The sequence below is a fragment of the Strongylocentrotus purpuratus genome, unplaced genomic scaffold, assembly GCF_000002235.5.
Source record: "Strongylocentrotus purpuratus isolate Spur 01 unplaced genomic scaffold, Spur_5.0 spur5_scaffold_6, whole genome shotgun sequence".
Classification (NCBI taxonomy): Eukaryota; Metazoa; Echinodermata; class Echinoidea; order Camarodonta; family Strongylocentrotidae; genus Strongylocentrotus; species Strongylocentrotus purpuratus.
This window is the reverse complement of record NW_022145612.1, coordinates 20,693,565-20,714,407: the sequence shown is the minus strand read 5'-3', so window position 1 is coordinate 20,714,407 and position 20,843 is coordinate 20,693,565. Positions and strand designations below refer to the sequence as shown.

At 37.2% G+C, this 20,843-nt stretch overlaps 1 protein-coding gene and 1 long non-coding RNA gene across 9 annotated transcripts in view; one reads left to right on the top strand and one right to left on the bottom strand.

Annotated features, from left to right (window-relative positions):
• LOC105436405 (fibrillin-2) overlaps nucleotides 1-18,799 on the top strand; it is a 104,972-nt gene extending 86,173 nt beyond the window's left edge. For 5 of the 8 annotated variants that reach the window (XM_031000206.1, XM_031000205.1, XM_031000204.1 and 2 more), the window contains 12 exons: nucleotides 5,104-5,262; nucleotides 5,770-5,898; nucleotides 6,555-6,725; nucleotides 6,883-7,011; nucleotides 7,318-7,488; nucleotides 8,901-9,170; nucleotides 10,062-10,196; nucleotides 10,763-10,876; nucleotides 16,147-16,332; nucleotides 16,695-16,884; nucleotides 17,196-17,449; nucleotides 18,018-18,799. In XM_031000206.1, the coding sequence (XP_030856066.1) occupies nucleotides 5,104-5,262; nucleotides 5,770-5,898; nucleotides 6,555-6,725; nucleotides 6,883-7,011; nucleotides 7,318-7,488; nucleotides 8,901-9,170; nucleotides 10,062-10,196; nucleotides 10,763-10,876; nucleotides 16,147-16,332; nucleotides 16,695-16,884; nucleotides 17,196-17,449; nucleotides 18,018-18,196 (2,087 nt within the window). In that variant the 3' untranslated portion in view covers nucleotides 18,197-18,799. Of the gene's footprint in view, nucleotides 1-5,103; nucleotides 5,263-5,769; nucleotides 5,899-6,554; nucleotides 6,726-6,882; nucleotides 7,012-7,317; nucleotides 7,489-8,900; nucleotides 9,171-9,749; nucleotides 9,752-10,061; nucleotides 10,197-10,762; nucleotides 10,877-11,189; nucleotides 11,234-16,146; nucleotides 16,333-16,694; nucleotides 16,885-17,195; nucleotides 17,450-18,017 lie in introns of those variants that run through there. The other 3 variants (XM_031000207.1, XM_031000208.1, XM_031000209.1) reach the window with 3 other exon arrangements.
• Nucleotides 14,956-15,635, bottom strand: LOC115929976. Its single transcript, XR_004066777.1, has 2 exons — nucleotides 15,602-15,635; nucleotides 14,956-15,082 (listed from the first exon to the last, which is right to left on the bottom strand). It is a non-coding gene; the product is annotated as an uncharacterized LOC115929976 (long non-coding RNA).
• Nucleotides 18,800-20,843: the final 2,044 nt, after the last annotated feature.

The following is a 20,843-nucleotide window of genomic DNA, read 5'->3' as shown; positions in this document are numbered from 1 at the left end:
TTAGGAATTATTATGATTTCTAGTATTCAGATGTGTACCTGCAGATGATAGAATAAAAGAAACTATGTCGTGTGAATATCAACGAATAAGATGAACACAGGGAGGTAAATTAAGCGGAATTGAGAGACAGGGCATAAGATGAGAGTTAACATGAACAGTTAATTAGATAAATATGCAGCAGCGAATGCACGAACTAAATGTAGGCAGAAGGATATTAGAGATGTAGTCGCATTTATCTTGTTATTCATAATCATTCAGGTCCTGGTCCACGTGGAGATATTGGAACAAACATTAATGGAGAACCTCTTAAGATTTGAAGTAGGAATTGTTGAGTAGAAAACTGTAAGTCAAATTGAAGTGAACTAAATTTATGTTATATCTATTACATTCCAATTTGCAGCCTGCAGGAATGTGCCGACTAAATAGGAGAAGAGCATTTTACATCGTATGTAATAATGAATAAGTGAATTATGGTGTTGACCGTAATACAATCTATATTATACAATACTTGATCATATTGCCCTCGTCTTCGACTCAGGGCAATATGACCTTAGCTTGGTCAATATTTCCGATGTACCCCTCAGACCCGGTCAATATAAAATATTATACAGTGATTTAAAAAATAGTTTACTTTTGATTGAACGCCTCTTCTTTCTCTCTCACCCCCCCCCTCTCTCTCTCTCTCTCTCTCTCTCTCATCCCTTCCTACCCCTTCTAGTCTTTCGTCCTTTGTAGTCATGCGTTTAATTTATCTAGCACATTTACGCTCGATTCGGTTTAAAAATAAATAAATCCAATTGTTTTTCGTTATACATGTTTATCTATACAATTATGATTAACATACAGGTATCATTATAGTATATACTTCACTATCAAAACGATAGTAAGAGATTTTTACAATATGGATAAATAGATAAATCTAAGGTAAGGTTGAATCTACATTTTATGTACTAAAAGACCCTATCCGATAAAAATACGTTTTTATATAAATGGAAAACTGAATGAATGGAGAATACAAATATAAAAGAATAAAAGGTATTTAACCTTTCATTCTTGCACAAAAGCAAGTTAATACCTCATTTTGCGCACCCCTCCAAAGTATACGGGTCAACAGGGCAGGGTCAAATTTGCCGAAGTTACAGTGACGACATAACATGTGGACTCGATCGGTTCATCTATTACCCGGCGATGAGCCGTGCTTAATTAATGCAAAGTAATTGGGAATATGCGTACTCCACATGGGATGATGTCATCAAGTCGATAGCAAGTCTTTAGATCGACAACTTCCGATTTTCAAAGCTTTAGATTTTGAGTTTTCAGAGAGCAGCTGATACTCCTCTGATAGACACTAAAATTACATATAATTGATATAATTGTAATTTATGGCTTATAAGCTTTCCGTTGATATATAATTCATCCAATTCATTTTTCAGTTCGGATGTGGTCTTTAACGATTTTAAGAGTAACAGTGATCAGAATTATATAAGTGGTGATCTGTATAGTGTCGTAGCCAGTTTTATTTTGTTGTTGACAATACCTAGATTTTAGACAAAATATAATAAATTTCATCCTATTAAGCGATGATTATTTTCTTTCTTCATTATCCATGTTTTCATCAATACCCTACCCCAATTCTTATTTCCTTGATAAAAGCTGAAGACTACGTACCACCGTTGATCAATCTGACAGTCGTTGCCATCAGCCATGAGGATCCTTCTGTAGATGCCGTAGCACCAGATACAGAAATCTCGGCATTCGTCGCCGATCCTTTGTCACAATTTGGTACAACGAAAATAGCTTCGGCCTTCACTGGACCTGATGGCATCGCCGTTTTGTCGGTTCCTCACAACCAGTCCTTGATAATCACAGCAAATCTTGATGGTGCCCTTGTCAACTCGTTCACTACTAAGGCTAACCTGAAGCAAAGTACGTGGAAATGGTGCTTTCTTTTCTTTTAAAGAAGGGAAGAGGTCACCGAGGCACTTCTAGATATAAATGTTAGGAAGCTTCATTGGACAGATTTCTTAAACATTTTCACTGTAACTTCCTGTTTTTAGATTAGATGCAGGATTTGCAAAGAAATGAAAAAACAAACAAACAAATAAAAAACTTACAGCAAACTAATTTACACATGTGCATAGTTATGAATGAAAAATAGCAGAATTTTGCAAATTTATATCGAAAATCTGTGATTTATTTTACCACAAAGACAACGTGCAGTTATGTATCATACTGTTTGAGGGGTATTATTGCAAATGCAGCATGACAGTGAATTTAATGTACTATTGAACTATACCTTATAAAATGATGTAGTCTGTTGTACACTAATCGATATATAGGCCTATCAGAAAGGCATATACACGCTATTGGATATCTGTCCTTTCTTTAACTTCTTAGACACTCCTCTATATTCCTTCTTTTATTTTATATACAGTCGTATAGTGATTTAAGCAAGAAAGAATAAAAGACTTTCAGCAATAATTGATACTTTGTCAATATTTCAATATATGTCAGAAGACTATCGTGCTAAAAACGAACATTTTTATAATCCCTTCTTCAACTTTATCATTTGTTTCTACAGAAAATATTGTGACTATACCGATAGCCGTCTATGAGGAACTGAATTTATTCCGTTGGTTGACGGCCAGTTCTAATTCCTTTGCATTTGGAAGTAGAGAAGAGGGCACAGCTCAGTACAAAGTATACATTCCTCCTGGTAAATAAACTTGGCATATCATGACTTCATTTCGATATGAATCCTTTTAAAGCTTTTTATAATTCTTGTAAAGAAAGATTAAGTAATGAACTTTTTTGTATTAATAGATAATTAAAGGAATATAGCAAATATAGTGATGAAATATTGATTGGTCTATATCATTTTTGTTTCTCCACTTAATATGTGACAAAAACATGTAATTGATGGGGTTCAAAACCTGTCACGGTAGAAATTGGTCCTTCGGGGACAAAAGTATTCCATTCGGTATATATTACTACCTCGTTTCAATTAACATATTGCATCATGCCTTTTTAAGTTATGGTAGGGCCTACTATATCAGCATCCTCAATATTGCCTCGATATATGAAATGAAGCAGTGATTGGCACAGGGGTACCTGAATGAAGAACTTGCATGATGGTTGCTTCTGTATAAATGTTGTTTATCAATAACTTCTTATTTATCAGTCTATCCGATCATTAAATAGTGTGGCAGCGGTGGGATTTCAACCCATGCCACCAAAATGTCTAGTAGTCAAAAGAAAGTTGATATCTATTTATAGGTTTCTGGTCAGGCCTATATCAATGAAATGTGAATTTTGAACCCATAGGAAGGTCCTGTTTTTTGGAAGGTCACCTAAATATGTCTCTGAATGTAAAAAATGTATCGGTTATTATTTTCAGGTTGTCTACGTATAAGGAACAGACGCCTTGTACTAATCGAGTTCTACGGTGTCAATCTCACCATCCCAGAGCAGTTTGAACATGCACCGGAACCAATTGCTGTGCTCAATGGCGGTCAGTAATCTTTCAAATTAAACGACCATTTTGTCGGAGAGAGTTTTTATGTTGATTTGAAATTGTTACTACTTTTTTAGAATATAAGTGCAAACGTTTATTTCCGAACTTTGAAATAGAGAATGCCTTGATGCGGCGCAGATATTAGCTAATGTTGCTTAACGGTCGCAGAGGTCAATTAAGGATTATTATGGTTATTCAGTTGTGTACCTGCAGATCACAGCAGAATCACAAAAACTTTCTGACGTGTGCAAAGAAACTAGTATGATTAGCACAAGGAGGTAAATTAAGCGGAATTTATGAGAGTTCAAATGAACAGTTAATTGCATAACATGCAGCAGCGAATGCGCGAACTAAATATAGGCAGAAGGATATTAGAGATGTAGTCGCATTTATCTTGTTATTAATAATCATTCAGGTCCTGGTCCACGTGAAGATTTTGGAACAACCATTAATGGAGAACCTGGTAAGTTCTGAAGTAGAAATTGCGGTGTAGAAAAAGAAAAGTTAAATTGAAGTGAACTAAGTTGATATCATATCTATTATAAAATCCACTTGGTAGCCTGAGGGTTGAATAACATGAAATGTACCAACTAAATGGGAGAATAGCATTTATGATCGTATATAATGCCATCAATGAACTATACAGTACTTGAAAATTGTTTTCATAAGAGTGGGTGAAGAGAACGGTAGGAATTGAGTGAGCTAAGACGGAAGATTCAAAGAGAATGGAGCAAGAAAGAGACACGAAGAGATTTAGGGATAGGGATACATATTATTATAAGATGAAGACAGACATGACGATTTATAACAAAGTGAGAACAAAAATATGTAATTTATAAGTAAACACTAACGTAAAAGCATATCAAATCGTGAGTCATATTGATTGCAATGTACAAACTATTTTAATTTAGTCAAAGGAGACTTCGGATATTCCTTTCTAAAACTTGTTGTCTTTGATCAATTCAGCAAGAGCAGAATTGGTGGCCCTTGACATAGTTGGCATGATGAAGCTTCATGTATTTAGGACTACTAATCATTCTAGACATGTGAAGATAACACAACCAGTTACCATCACCATCCCTATCACAAGTCTTTCCGATGAGTTTAGTGCTGGTGATTCTATGGATGCCTGGTACTTCGATGAAGATCATGGTAAATATCTCTTTATTTTCATACTTCAAAAAATGTAGTTGTGCTTTTTTATGGACACGGTGTGTACTTTGTTTTGTTTATCTTTGGATGATGTTGCTTACATGTCATTTCTAGTTTGTATTTAGTTCACAGTCTATGTATTTTATTATATAAATGCGACTGTAACGAACAGAACCTGCTCTTCTGCTACTTCTAGTGATTAGTCTTTCAGAACTTTTGTCGTCTAAATCCTTCTTTTAGATATTTTGTGCTACTTTTGATTAACTTCAATTTAAGGAAATGTAAGCAGATGCATCACTATTATTCGTATAATTAATAGCAGTGATAGTTAAAAATTTTAATTGGTATTTAGATAAGTTTGGTCACGAAGGGCTTAATTATAAATAACCTATCATCAACTTTCTTCTCATTACTTTCGTTTGATTTTACTCATGTAGGTGTGTGGGTTAAAGACGGCACTGGTATTATTGAGCAAGATCAGGATACTGATATGTTGGTATGGCAGTACGAAGCAACACATTTTACTTGGTGGGCAGCAGGAAAGCCGCAGGTCCAAACCAGCTGTGGTAACCTTGGTGATGGAGATAATTGCGTTGGTAGGTTGAAATTATGTCAACCACATATTCATCGTATGTTGGAAAGTTTTAATTTAAATATTGATATGTTAGTCAATGGTTGAATGCTTGTTAAAACAATCGATTAATCATTTTTTGTTTGTTGAAAAGAGTAATGATACTACGCTTTCAAAAACCGAAATGAGGTACAGACATCATTTTCCAATCCAGCTGTTGCCTTGTATGTAATGACATAAAATATTCGAATTATTTTAGGAATCAATCAACATACTATTTTTTCAACAAATACAGAATTCCATTCCCATTTATTCAATTTCATTTATATAGAACTCACAAAATTGATTACAAGAGACATGTATGTTTCTATCGAAACGCTTCTCTATAAGTACATTACCCCCCCTTATTAAAGTTCAGTTTTTTTTATTTGACTATAAAACTGACGACATCATAAAAGCTTTAGTAAATATCTTTCTTTTATAGAATGATATTGAAATTGTCGTCTCTGTAATTGTTTTACTTTTTCTTCAGATATTGATGAATGTACCGAGAATACGTTTGAATGTGCCACCAACGCTCAGTGCATAAATCTACCCGGAACATACATGTGCACCTGTAACGAGGGATACTATGGGGATGGCAAAGTCTGTATACGCATTGGTAAGTTAAAGACAACAACAATGACAGTGACATCAACAACAACAAATCAATCGATCTCAATGAAGGTGATTTTGATATTGATCTTGTGAACCATTTTAAGACCAAACTAGTTATGATCCTCTGGATAGGAATTCTTGACACCCCTAGAAATAGATATTTTCAAAATATATTTTTGAAAGACGTTTTAGTGAATCTTCACCTTTGATGTTTTTCTTTGTAGTCTGTTGGAAATTTTTGAACTTCTGTCAGTAAATTTCGAAATTGGATATTTTGTTTCCGTTATTGATGAAAATTGAAATTCTGAGTACATTTAAAAAATAGGAAATTAAGAGATAACTTGAGTGTGCGCGTTGGGTGCGTGTGTGTAAGTGCATGTGTGCTCTCCAAGTTTGCAGGAAAGAGTGAGAGAGAGAGAGAGAGAGAGAGCGAGAGAGGGAGAGAGGGAGAGGGAGAGGGAGAGAGTGTGTGAGAGAGAGAGTGAGTGAGGAGTGGAGGAAGAGAGAAACAGACAGGCAGAGGTGTAATTTATAAAAAATAATTTCTCACATTATTTGTAGCAGTATTCTTCATTTTATCAACCCCAATTAACGATTCATATTCGCAGTTCACTCAGAGTGATTTCTATTATTAATGATTCCATATTTTCCTTCTTGAAGATCCAACAAGATGTTATGATCTGCCATGCTTTCCCGGTACACAGTGTAATGACTTAGATCGTGGCCTCGTCTTAGATGCCGTCGACATTACATCCCCTCCCTCTGTCATCAGACTCTACGAATGTGACGAGTGTCCCCAAGGATATGCTGGAAATGGAACGTTTTGCGAAGGTATGAACGTTTGATATATTAATATCTCAATTAAATCTTACTGCTTCACCATTAGAAACAACAAATCTTACATTTAAAATCTGCTATTGATTTTCATGCGTTGTTACAAGGAATATAGTTACATAAATTAATTTTGTTCTCTCTTTTCTGTTTTCAGATGTTGATGAATGTTTACTGGAAATCGACGAATGTCATGATAATGCTACTTGCAACAACTTACCCGGTACTTACGACTGCGTCTGTAACCGAGGTTTCTATGGAAACGGGCGAGTCTGTATTCCTATTGGTAAGTTTGAACAGAAAAGGATAAAGCTATGTTTTGATCCCCATTACCAAGATCTGGCACAAAGAATTCTGAAAATAATGTTGTTTGGTATGGCGTTTATCGATTAATGTAATCAATATATGGCTTAAAAGCATAATACTTCTACTTATTTTCAATCAGCTCATACTTTGTTAACAATAAGCGTTTGATTTGGGGTTTCATTTTAAAGGGACGCACTGTATATAAGACAGAAACCCAATGTTAAGACTTGTCAATGATGTCATTCACAACATCCGAAAATTTCTCTTATTTCTGATTAATTTTTAGACCCAGCAAGGTGCAGTGATACCCCTTGCTTCCCCGGTGTTCCGTGTTCTGATCTAAGCCGTGGAGAAGTCGTGTCAAACACAGATCTGGACAATCCACCTGAAACCATTCTGCAGTATACCTGCGGAAATTGTCCACCAGGCTACCGCGGTGATGGTGTCGAATGTAATGGTAAGATAAGATTACACCCTGGCTATTTCCTCCATCTTACATCCCACTCCTGCCACTACTGATTTCATTTTATTATCGAATATTTTTCTCTTTATACTGCACGAGGCCGAGAGATCACGGTGTAATGACTGGGGAGTCGTGTGTTCGGAATTAGTGTCATTATTACGAACTTGCTAGTATAGAACTTTTTTTTTTTTTACATAGTTCCGTTGATTATTGGTGAAAAACTCTAATCACCATGGGTTTGGTGTCACATGATGGATAATTGAAATGCTTCCGGGTTGATATCAATTTCATTGAGTTATGCAGTATGTAAACTATTGTTTTTTAATTGCTGAAAAGGTGCAAACTCGAGCTGATGAGGACAGGCCTGTACTGCATAACTCAATGAAATTAATATCAACCCAAAGCCTTTTAATTATCCATCATGTGGCACTAAACTCATGGTGATTAGAGGTCTACCATGGAGTTACTAGGCTAGTAACTCCATGGGTCTACTTAAAAGTTATCTTTGAAACTCGATTTAAACACGCAAAACATGTCTCCAATACCCTAATACACGTTTAAGCTTACAGTTAACATACATGTGGGCAAAAATCATGTTTTTTATTTAAACTTCCGTTGTTACAGATAAACTTGAGTTCTGGTAAAAAAAAAAAAAGTAAATGAATTCTCACAGAATGTTCAAGATTACAAATAAATGTCATTTGCCAAACAATTTTGGTAGAAAATGTATATTGGCTGAGTAATGAGCATAGGAAGATAAGGAAATAAAAGTAAGTAGGCCCGACACCATTTGTGTAGTCCCATATACATCTTTCTGTGTACAGTGCTTGTTACTCTACCAAGACTGGGCCAAATTTATTATGATTTTGATGACTCCACAACCTTGCAGTACACACCAATCATGCCAATACGTACATGCTACATGATCAACCTTTTCTTTCACAATGCAATCGCATTACCAGAACTCAATTTTATCTTTATTCCAAATTCAGTTGAAATTAGTATCAAAATGTCGATAATTTAGTTCTCTTTCATTTGTTATGCTCCTTATAATACTATTAACAAAATATCGCTTTTCGTTAAAAGGGCCACTTTTTATGACGCCCAATCCGATTCAGGGGTGTTCGCTACCAATTTAAAAAAAAATCCCTCTAAAATATTGTGTATTTTGATAAAATATTTTTAATAAACAAGGCGGACTAACTAACTTTGTGTGGTAGTGGCAACCAACTCAAGAACTATGCATGATATTTGACTTTGGCCCTCCCCTTAGTTGTATGAATGCTAATCTCTATAGTCTTGCAGCGCTTTTTGTTTTGTTTAGATGTTTTGTTTTGTTTTGACCTAGATGTTTAGAAAAATATATAGTAAACTGCAGCCAAATTATTATTTCCTTGATAATGCAGAAGACTACGTCCCACCGTTGATCAATCTGACAGTCATTGCCCTCGACCATTATGTTCCTACTGAAGATGCCGTAGCACCAGATACAGACATCTCTGTATTCGTCGCCGATCCTTTGGCACGATTTGGTACCAGGATGGTAGCTTCGGCCCTCACTGGACCCAATGGAATCGCTGTTTTGTCGGTTCCTCACAACCAGTCCTTGATCATCACAGCAAATTGTGATGGTTACCTTGTCAACTCGATCACTGCTAAGGCTAACCTGAAGCAAAGTACGTGGAAATCGGTAATGCTTTCATATTGAAAGTGAATTTCAAGTTCAGATTCCGTGGCACTTCTAGATATAAGCCTTACATATTTACAAATGTTAGGAAGCTTCATTTGACAAATTTCTTGAACATTTTCGATGTAACTTCTGGTATTTAGCTCAGAAGCAGGATCTGCCAAGAAATGAAGAAAAACAAATACAGAAAAACTGAATGAAAAATAGCTCAATTTTACAAATTGATTTTTAGCTTTCAATCTGTTATTTTTTTTAATTATACAAAGCGAGGTCGTCAACATATACATTTCTACTTATTGTACCGAATATCAGAAAAACTGAATGTTATTGACATTTTCCTATCAAGTATTATATTTCAAGGGATATTATTGCAAATGTACCATGACAGTGATTTTAATGTACTATTGAACTATACCTAATAAACCATGTAGTCTATTGTACTGATCGATATACATGTATTACGTGCGTCATGTTGAATACAACTTACCACTGATGGTAACTGTGTGCCACCAATATTAACTACCATAGCAGCATTACTCAACAGCCAATCAAATCGAGGTTTCCATAGAAGTAACTATTAATGGTAGAGTTACCATCAATGCTAAATGTTTGCAACGGGGCCCAGAAAGGCACTACAGGTACATCCAAACCATTGGATATTTTCCCTTATTTTATTTCATAGACACTCGTCTACGTGCGATCTTTTATTTCATATACAGTCGTCTAGTAATTTAAGCAGTTTACGTAGTTAGAAAGAATAAAAAACTTTCCGCAACAATTGATAATTTGTAAATATTTCAATTTCTTTCAATATATATCACGCTAAAAAAGAACACTTTCATATTCCCTTCTTTCCCTTTATCAATCATTGTTTCTACAGAAAATATTGTGACTATACCGATAGCCGTCTATGAGGAACTGAATTTATTCCGTTGGTTGACGGCCAGTTCTAATTCATTTGCATTTGGAACGATACAGGAGGGCACAGCTCACTACAAAGTATTCATTCCTGCTGGTAAATAGATTTGGCATATCATGACTTCCTTTTGATATGAATGCCGTTTAAAGATTTTTTTGTAATTCTAGGCTCTCTTATGAATAAAGATTAAGTAATTAATTAATGTGTATATATATATATATATATTTAAAGGAATATAGCAAATAAAGTGATCAAATATGGATTGGTCTATATGATTTGTTTTCCTCCACTTAATAAATGGCAAAACATGTAATTAACGAGGCTTATTATCACTACCTCGTTTCAATATTGCGTCAAGTATTTTTTGTTGTGTTAATTTTCAATATTGTCTTGAGATATTTAATGAGACAGTGTTTAGCACAGGATTACCTGAATGAAGAACTTGCATGATGTTTGCTTCTGTTTAAATACTGTTTATCAATGACTTATTTATTAGTTTATCCGATCATTCAATATGGTGGCAGCGGTGGGATTCGAACTCATGCCATCACAATGGATAGTATAACAAAAGAAAGTTGATATCTATTTCTAAACTATATCAGTGACATGTACATTTTTTATGTGTCCCTGAGTGCGAAAACTGTATCTGTTTTTGTTTGCAGGTGGTTTACGTGTTAGGAACAGACGCCTTGTACAAATCGAGTTCTACGGTGTCAATCTCACCGTCCCAGAGCAGTTCGAACATTCCCCAGAACCAATTGCTGTGCTTAATGGTGGTCCGTAATTTTGAAACTACTTGACCAATTTTTCCAGAAAGAGTTTTATACTGAATGATTTGAATTGTTACTGCTTTTTAAAATATGAGTGCAAATGTTTATTTCCGCAAGTTTAAATAGAGAATGTCTTGATAATGCACAGATATTAGGTAATGTTGATCAAATGTTGATTATAATTGCTAGTACTCGCTAAAATGACCGCTTTCGGCGGCATTTCGCTCCGTGTGATACACACACAAATGCACGCAATAAATACGATGTGGCTGATCGGCAAGTTTGATGGTGCAGTAGGCTTACAATTTTCATTTTTTAGTGAGGTGTACAAAATCGTCAATGGAGTAATCACCATTCCAGCTGCGCCGCCTTTCCTGTTCCTGTTCCGACCGAACCAGCTAGAGGACATCACCTACAATTCAAACAGCACTGTAGAATCCTAACAGTACAGCTTCTTCCCCGGCACTATCTGCTTGTGGAATGTCCTGCCCAGGCGTGGATCCAGGGGGGGGGGGCGAGCGGGCCTTGCCCCCCCCCCCCCCGCAAAAAAAAAGGAGAGAGAGAAGAAAAAAAGAAAGAAGGGAAAAAGGAGAGAAAGGAAAAGAAAGAAGAGGAAGAAGAAAAGAAAAGGGGGAAAAGGAGATCGGGGGGCCAAAAGGGCCTTGCCACCCCCATTAAATAAAATAAGAGAGAAGGAAGTAAAGGGAAAGAAAACAGGAAACGAAGAGATAAAGGAAAGGAAAATAAGAGGAAAAAGAAAAGAAAAGAAGGGATATCAGTTGCAATTTTCCCGCAAAAGGCCCTTGCCAACCCCCCCCCCCCCCCCACCCCATCCCCAAAAAGAGAGAAGGAAGGGAAGGGAAAGAGGAGCTAGAGCTAAAAAGAGAACCAAAAAGAAAGGAAGAAGAAAAGATAAGGGTGAAAAGAAGCGGAGATCGGTTGCGACTAATCTCGTCAACAACGTGTAGATCGGGGGGGGGGGGAGGTCCTTGCCTTCTTCCTCCCCCAAGCAAACCTTAAAGAGAGAGAAGGAAGTGAAGGGAAAGGGAAAGAAGAGAGAAAGGGAAAGGAAAAAAGAGAGAAAGTAGAAAGGTAGGGGAGATCAGTTGCGATTTTCCCGAAAACAAGGTGTAAATCGGGATGGGGGGGGGGGGCAGTTGCCCTACCCCCAAATACCGCTAAATACCGACTTTTTCTTCACTTTTTAGTTAATAATACTTTTTTAATGCGTTTGTTCAAATATGACAAAGTCAAGCAAGAAATATGCTTATTTAGAGGCCTACATGTCAGGGCCCGCGGAACGTTGGGGCTCGGGGGCCTCGAGCATCAAAATATGCTTATCCGACCGTTATAATATGCCTAAAACCCCTAAGCTCTTGGGGGCTCCGCCCCCTGGACCTCACGCCAATTAGTGTCCTGTCAGTGTCACAAATAAGGTATCAAAATATGTTCATCTGACCATAATTAAATGCCTAAAACCCCTGAGCTTCCGGGGGCTCCGCCCTCTCGACCCTACCATGGGCCCTAAGGCGGCCCCTCAATGCTTATCCGATCATTATAAAATGCCTAAAACTCATGAGCTTACGCCAATTAGTTTCCTGCCAGTGTCACAAATAAGGTATCAAGATATGTGCATTCTTTCGTAATTAAAATCATGCCTAAATCCCCTGACCTTCCGGGGGCTCCGCCCCCTCGACCCCACCAGGGGTCCTAATGCGGGCCCCTCAATGCTTATCCAACCGTTATAAAATGCCTAAAACCCGTGAGCTTCTAGGGGCTCCGCCCCCTGAACCTCACGCCAGTTAGTGTCCCGCCAGTGTCATAAATAAGGTATCAAAATATGCTCATCTGACAGTAATTAACCGCCTAAAAGTAAAACCCCCGTGCTTCGGGAGCACTGCCCCTGAACCCAACTAATGGCACTGAGACGGGCCCCTGGATGCTCACCTGACCGTTATTTATTGCCTAATTCCCCTGCGCTCATAGGGGTTCCGCTCCTGGAACCCCACGCCAATTAATGTCCTGCCAGTGTCATGAATAAGGTATCAAAATATGCTCATCTGACCGTAAATAAATGCCTTAAACCTCTGAGCTTCCGGGGGCTCTGCCCCCTGGATCCCAGCTAGGGCCCTAAGGCGGGCCCCTAGACGCTCATCTGACAGTAATTTAATGCCTAAAACCCCTGAGCTTCTGGGGGCTCCGCCCCAGAACCCACGCCAATTAATGTCCTGCCAGTGTCATGAACAAGATATCAAAATATGCTCATTTGACCATAAGATGACCATAGGCATACCCCCTGAGCTTTCAGTGGCTCCGCCCCTTGACCCCCGCCGGTTGACCCCACGCCGATTTACGCTACGCTCTACCTGGTCGTAAATACTTTAGCCTCACCCCACCCGCTTTGAAAAACGTTCAGCGGGGTCTGGAAGTAAAAGGGGGAGGGGTGATGCGGATTTTTTTTGGTCTCCACCTCCCCAAAAAACACTTTTCTGCTCATTACGCCAACGCTGGTCACCATTACGTACCAACATTTGGCTCGCATGATTTCAAATTTGGGCCCCCCCCCCCTAAGAAATCCTGGATCCGCGCCTGGTCCTGCCTGCAACAGTGGTTTCGGCTCCGTAGGCCCTACGTCTACTGAGTCTTTCCAGAGCCGTCTTGCACCACTCACCCTCCGTCAGCTTTCCAGTTGAGATGTATCTTTTTACTTGCACTGTAGCTTAGTTCTTTGTTACTGCACTCAATGTCATGTGTTTTTGTGATCGCGGCCCCAGCAATCAAGTACGACTATAGTACAAAGAGGACTGTACTCGATGGAAGAAGGAGAAGAATTAAATAGCACACTGCATTTAAATTTAACACACAGCCAGGATAGTAATGCAGCTATGTGTAGACTAGGCCCTTGCTCCTTCTCGGTCCGATTCCTGAGCTACCACGACACTGTCATAATTATATTGACAATTGAACAATTATATTTGAATAAGGTAGATTTAGATCTACTTACCAAATGAGCGGAGCTTTAATATAGATCTGGTTCTAAATCTATGTGACATCGCTTGTAGTGCATACTACATGCTGTATAGATAGATAGAGGCACCAGCAAACGCAACGGTACGTGTCGCTTAATATTTCAGTTATCCGTGAAAAGTTGCAGAGACGAAATTCCATAGACCAGTACAGAAATTTTCACCCCGCGGAACCATTCCTTTATACATGCTGAAGGTATCGCTAATGTTATTCCCCAATTTAAATTTGAAGAGTGTACATTCGATGTACAGCACAAGTACCGATATCCTCTTTCATGAACTATTTTGAGTTTTTATATTTCATTTTGAGATTTCAAACAATCCCAGCCGTTAGAACAATCTGCAGTCATAACGAATGACACGTGGCATTAAAGTCTTTAGATGGATTTCCTTACTAGATAGATAGATAGATTCAGTTGTGTACCTGAAGATCACAGAATCACAGAAATGTTGTGACTTTGCAAATCAACGAATATGATAAGCACGGGCAGTTAAATTAAGCGGATTTTAGAGATACTGGGCACAATTTTTTGTTTTTAATTGAGGGGGGGGGGGGGAGGTTTCCTCCAAAACGTATACATATACACAAATTGAGGAGGGTTCGGCCCCCATACCCCCCCCCCCCCTGCGTACGCGCCTGATTTGATATATAATAGGCGGTGTCACACAGAAAAATCACTTGAAAATTCCCTTGAAAAATCCTTTCAAGGAAGAATTTTCTTGCTTCGTTAGAGGATTTTTAATGGGATAATAAGGTCACCTTTTTTGGGTCATCCTTTTGCACAATTTTTTTTTTAAATTGAGGGGAGGGGGGGGGGGGTTTCCTCCAAAACACTTACATATACACAAATTGAGGGGGGTTCGACCCCCATACCCCCCCCCCCCTGCGTACGCGCCTGATTTGATGTATAATAGGCGGTCTCACACAGAAAAATCCCTTGAAAAATCCCTTGAAAAATCCTTTCAAGGGAGAATTTTCTTGCTTCGATTTTTTATGGGATAATTGGTGACAGACAGCAATTAAGAGGATAACTAAAATCCGGATTTTTGGCCTCTGTGTGACACCGCCTATAGAGTAGCAAATGCCCGAACTTAACATAGGCAGAGGGATATTGCAGGTGCAGTCACATTTATCTTTATAGTCTGAATCCGAGTGGAGATATTGGAACAACCATTAATAGAGAACCTGGTAAGATCTGAAGTAGGAGTTGTGGAGTAGTATAGGAAAAGTTAAATTGAAGTGAGCTAAGTTGATATTACATTTATCAAAATCCACTTGTGGGCCTAAAGGCGGAATAACATGGAATGTACCAACCAAGTAGGAGAATAGCACTTTACATCGTATAGTGTCATCAATTTATAAGTGAACTATGGAGTTGACCATATTTCTTTCTAAGTTAAATAGAACTTGAAAATAGTTCTCATAACTCATATAAGCATGGGTGAAGAGACGAGTAGAAATTGAGTGAGTTAAGAGGCAAGATTCACAGAGAATGGAGCAAGAAAGAGACACGAAGAGATTTAGGGATAGGGATACATATTACTATGAGATGAAGACACATTACGATTTATAACAAAGTGTGACCGAAATTGATGTAATCCATAAGTAAACACTGTCTTGTTATTCTTAATCATTATCTTGTTATTCTTAATCATTCAGGTCCTGGTCCACGTGGAGATATTGGAACAACCATTAATGGAGAACCTGGTAAGATCTGAAGTAGGAATTGTGGATTAGAAAATGAAAAGTTAAATTGAACTGAACTGAAGTGATGATATAACAGATAAAATCCACTTTGCAGCCTGAGGGCTGATTAACATGGAAATGTTAAATCTAAATGATATAATAGCATTTTACATTGTTTTAATATATTACCATAATGAATAAGTGAATTATGGAGTTGATCGTAATGCAATCTAAATTATACAGTAATAGAGCAATAGTTTTCATAAGCATGGGTGAAGGGAGGGACGGAAAATTGGTGATTTTAGAGTCAAGATTTAGAGAGAATGGAGCAAGAAAGAGACATAAAGAGATTTAGGGTTAGGGATACATATTACTATGAAATGAAGACAAATGACGATTTATAACAAAGTGAGAACAAAATTCATGTAATCCATAAGTAAACACTGTTGTAAATGTGTATCAAATCGTGAGTCATATTGATTGCAACGTACACATTATTTTAATCTATTCAAAGTGGACTTTGGATATCCTTAACTGTAACTTTTCGTCCTTGATCATTTCAGCAAGAGCAGAATTGGTGGCCCTTGACATAGTTGGCATGATGGAGCTCAATGTATTTGAAACTTCAACATCTTTTAGATCTGTGACGATAACACAACCAGTTAATATCACCATCCCTATCACCAGTCTTTCCGATGAGTTTAGTGCTGGTGATTCGATGGATGCCTGGTACTTCGATGAAGATCATGGTAAATATACTTCAAAATGTCATGTGTATTATATAAATGCGAGTTTAAATTAATTGACCTTCTCTTCTGTAACTACTAGTGATTAGTCTTTCAGAAGTTTTGTCTTCTCAATCTTTCTCTTATAATTATATGCTGTGCTACTTTGTATTAACTTCCTTTATTTAATTAACTTCATTCAATTCAATTTAAGGAATTGCAAGCAGATCCATCACTATTATTCGTATAAGTTATAGCAGTGATAGTTAAAAGATTTAAATTGGTATAGAGACAAGTTTGGTCACGAAGGGCTTAATTATAAATAAACTGTCATCAACTTTCTGACTCATTGCTTTTTTTTGGTTTTTTTTGTTAAACTTCTGCAGGTGTATGGGTTAAAGACGGCACAGGTATTATTGAGCAAGATCGTGATTCTGATATGTTGGTATGGCAGTACGAAGCAACACATTTTACTTGGTGGGCAGCAGGAAAGCCGCAGGTCCAAACCAGCTGTGTTAAGGTCAAGACTTGTCTTGACGGAGCCTGTAACCTCCCTGTACCTGGCATCAGAATACAGTGAGTCTTCAACCTATTTGACACAAAATCTGTCTCATTTTTCTTTTTCTATGACGAGCCTTTTTGTAGGTTTGTAATTTATAACTGGAGGAATAAAATGCTGTTTCCCTTCATAAGCTTGGTCTAATTTTCTACACATCTCATAAATAAGAGAGATAAACTATAAAGATGTAAGATAGGTCAGTTCCATAATAATAACAATTGTGTAAAGATATATGACTAGCTTAATAGTGATTACTTGTCGTTTAGGTTAACACTTGCAAATAATGAAACAAGTTCATATCATCTTGCTTATTTTCATTTGCTCTTAGACTTACTGGTGAAGATTATGGTTTCTCGAGCTCAAGAACAACTGACCGATATGCAGAGGCCTTCTTTAACTTCAAACACGGAAGAACTGTTACCCTCGAAGCAGTGTGCGCCAGGGAAAGAGTTACGGTGGCCAGTACTACACTACCGGCTGCATTTGACAATGCCGATACCGACATACCTTCGGTCAGCCCTGATCCCCTCCTCCCCTTGGACGTCTGTAGGGAAGTCACCCTGATGCTTCCACCCCTAGCAAGTAGGTGGTCGAATTTTTTTTTTTTTAAATATTATACGCTTATGTGTGTTCACACACAATGCTGTTGAAATGCTTTACTTGACGGTAAACGTTTATATGTTCTTAGACGTAGCCACCTCCCCGATCTAGCATGAATGCAAACTTGCTGGTCTGATATATTTTTAATGTTTTATTTAAGAAACATCACATCCTCGATACTTTTTAGGTCTTGGAAATACTTTCATGTAATTTCGAAATTGCCAGTGATGTGAAAACATGATTATTTGGCTGAAACTTGGAATACATGATTTTGACCAGTAAAATTTAACTCGTCTTTGTCATGGTAACATTCTAAAATCATCTAGATATCATATGAATTTATTCCTTGAAATGCTAGAGCGCCGTATGCATGGCAGCCGTGCTAAAGCCAGGGTAATAATCGTGAGCGCCAGGAGGGTCAAATCTGACTGACATGAGCGCTATACAAGAACCCACTATTATCATTATTATTTATTATCATATTTGAAAAAAATGGTCCAATAATGTCTGAACTTTTATGTTATGTCTCATTTGTTTGTTTTTCCTGTAGGTAATATGACATGTCCCGGTGAGGTTGAATTTTCTGTTCATTCTCTCAACGGTAGGAAGTACTCTGACGTCGTGCAGTACTCCTGTGATATCGGTCGAACACAAAAAGGAGAGGGGTACAGAACATGCCTTGAGTGCGGCTTATGGTCTGATCGACCTGTAGAATGCATTTTAATTTAAATCCTATCTGGACTCCAGAGAAAGATTTGTTAAAAAGTGATGCAATTGCCAATTAAGCAAAATTCAACATTTAACCTCCACATTTGGAATTATAAAATTAAACTGTCACATATCATGAGTGATAGAAATTATGAGTATTGCATCACTAAGGAAACGCCATTTACTTTGGTTATAGTGGATTTGATATTCTAAGATGGGTGTAGATATTTCTGTACTACATGGTTAAACTGATAGGCAGAAGTTGATCTAATTCTCTATATACTAATATGAAGCATGATATATATTAAGTTGAAATTCATGTATAATGATTTCTCAAATACAATGGTAAATATCGGTGCTTGTTAATGTTATTTCTTCATTTAACTCTTTGAGTAATATTGTATGGCTCTTAAATTGGATTGAACTTTGTTTCAGTGGAACGAAAAAAACATCAATACTATTATTTATCATGCTGCAATGATTCAAAATGCTGCTTCGGCTTAGAAAAATATATTTATGTTGTTCATATCTAAAAACTAATCTAGAAAAGTACATGAAGATATTAAATGTAGACTCTTTAAATATTTCGTGGTATAATTTTGCTTAAACAATCTGGGTTTAGGATTATCCCGATTATCTGTTGAAGCAAATAGTGGTCGTCTGACAGATGTTGTGTACCTTGACCTAAAGAAAGCCTTCGACTCTGTCGATCACGAAATATTGTTAAAGAAACTTCCTTTGTATGGAGTTAAGACAGTGAGCTTATTTGGATTAAATCATATTTTTCCGGAAGAACACAACGTACATCTGTCAAAGGGACCTTGTCTAACATTACTAATGTCAGAACTGGCGTTCCGCAAGGCTCGATGATCGGGCCCCTTCTGTTATCGGTAAAAGTAAATGATTTACCAGGGATCGTTGAAAAGTGCCACATTATGATGTACGCCAAAGATACAATATTTTACTACAGTGGGGAAGATATTAAAAACATTGAATCTGTACTGAATAAGGAGCTTCAGACACAAAATCATCTCAGGTTGAATTTATTAAAAACTCAATATATGGTTTTTGGCTCCCATAGGAAAGTTACAAATTGTGGTGATATAAATCTCACTGTTGACAGTATACATTCACACCGGACACGAAATGCAGTGGTGTTGTGGTGCCACTTGTCCGCACACAGGCTGGTAAAAAAGCCTTTGGAATTGGCTGGATAGTGGGATTCGGGGCGCTGTTTCTAGGCAGTCCTTTGCTACTTCATATTGGAGATCTAGAATCAGTAGACGGTTTGGTATAAAAACAACAACAAACAAACAAACAAAATTAAAAAATCCAATATGGGGTGGCGAGGGAGTGTTTGGAGGTAGTGCCTCGAGCCTTGCTGTCCGGTTGGTTCCAGCAAGCGGAGGCATTGTGGGAGCCTTATAGTTTAAATATTTTTTTTAAAGTTTAATATTTCGTGCAGGTCTGATGTCTTTGTAATATTTTGTTGTTTTGTATTCATTTATATGTTTGTAATTTTTGTTGTGCTATTGCAGTGCCGCCGAGTATAAAAGTGTTTTACTCACTGATGGGGTAACCCTGGGTAAATAAAACAAAATAAATAAATAACAAAATAAATAAACAATGACAAATCAATTTGTAACTGATTAATCATGAATTCAAAGTTTTTCCGACAACTTAGGAGAAAGAAGTAAAAGGAGATACAAAAATAAAATTGTTCAAAAAGTAAGTTTTGTGCTCAGTAACCAATGGTTTGAAAGTAAATTGTTTTTAGAATTGACTTTCTTATTCTTAGGAGGTCCTTTTCAGATCCGTCTCACTTTTGATTTGAAACCTAGTTGACCTGTCACCTGTCTAAGTTGAGAAATCTTTGGTCAACTTTTTATCGTTTTGTTTTATAAAATCATAATTATAGTTATAATGTATGAAAACCTTAAACCATTAACACCGCCAACTTCTCTACCACCACACTGTAAAAAACAGGGTGTAGAAATTCTTACGCCAGTGTGGTGTTGAATTTTGTTGACACCATTGGTGTTATTTTTAACACTGGTCAGATTTAAGCATGCATCAATAATAACTGGGTGTCAAGTAACATGGTGTAGTTTTATGCTCGGTGTTGAAAGTATCATCACGTGATTTCGTTAAAGGCGGTTGATTGGTCGAATAAGTTTTCACAAAGTGTACGCGCGCTTAACGATTACTTTACACGTGTTCACAGAAAAATACATTTATCATGACTTTTTAAGCAAATTGTGACAATGCACATCAATTTTGTGATTTGTATTTTCCTTTGGAAAATATTGACCAATAGATTATTTGTCCGATCTTGTTACAATTACATTAACGTTTTAGCAATAGATATATTGATTATATGATTACTAACCAAGATACAACATGCATGTTTATTATATATTCGTGTACCAGCCTGTATCACTTTAATACTAATCTTAAATTTACTTCAAATGATATGTGTGATGGAGTTAATGCAATGGAGATTAGAATATACCTATTGGTGGACAGTTACCAACATCGATTATGAAATATCAGCTTACCACTGGTTCTTCTACCCTGGTCGATAATGGTCGATAATAGGGGATATGGAATGTTGGACCATTAGAAACACATAAAAAATCTTTAATGGATCAACAAGAAAATAAACACC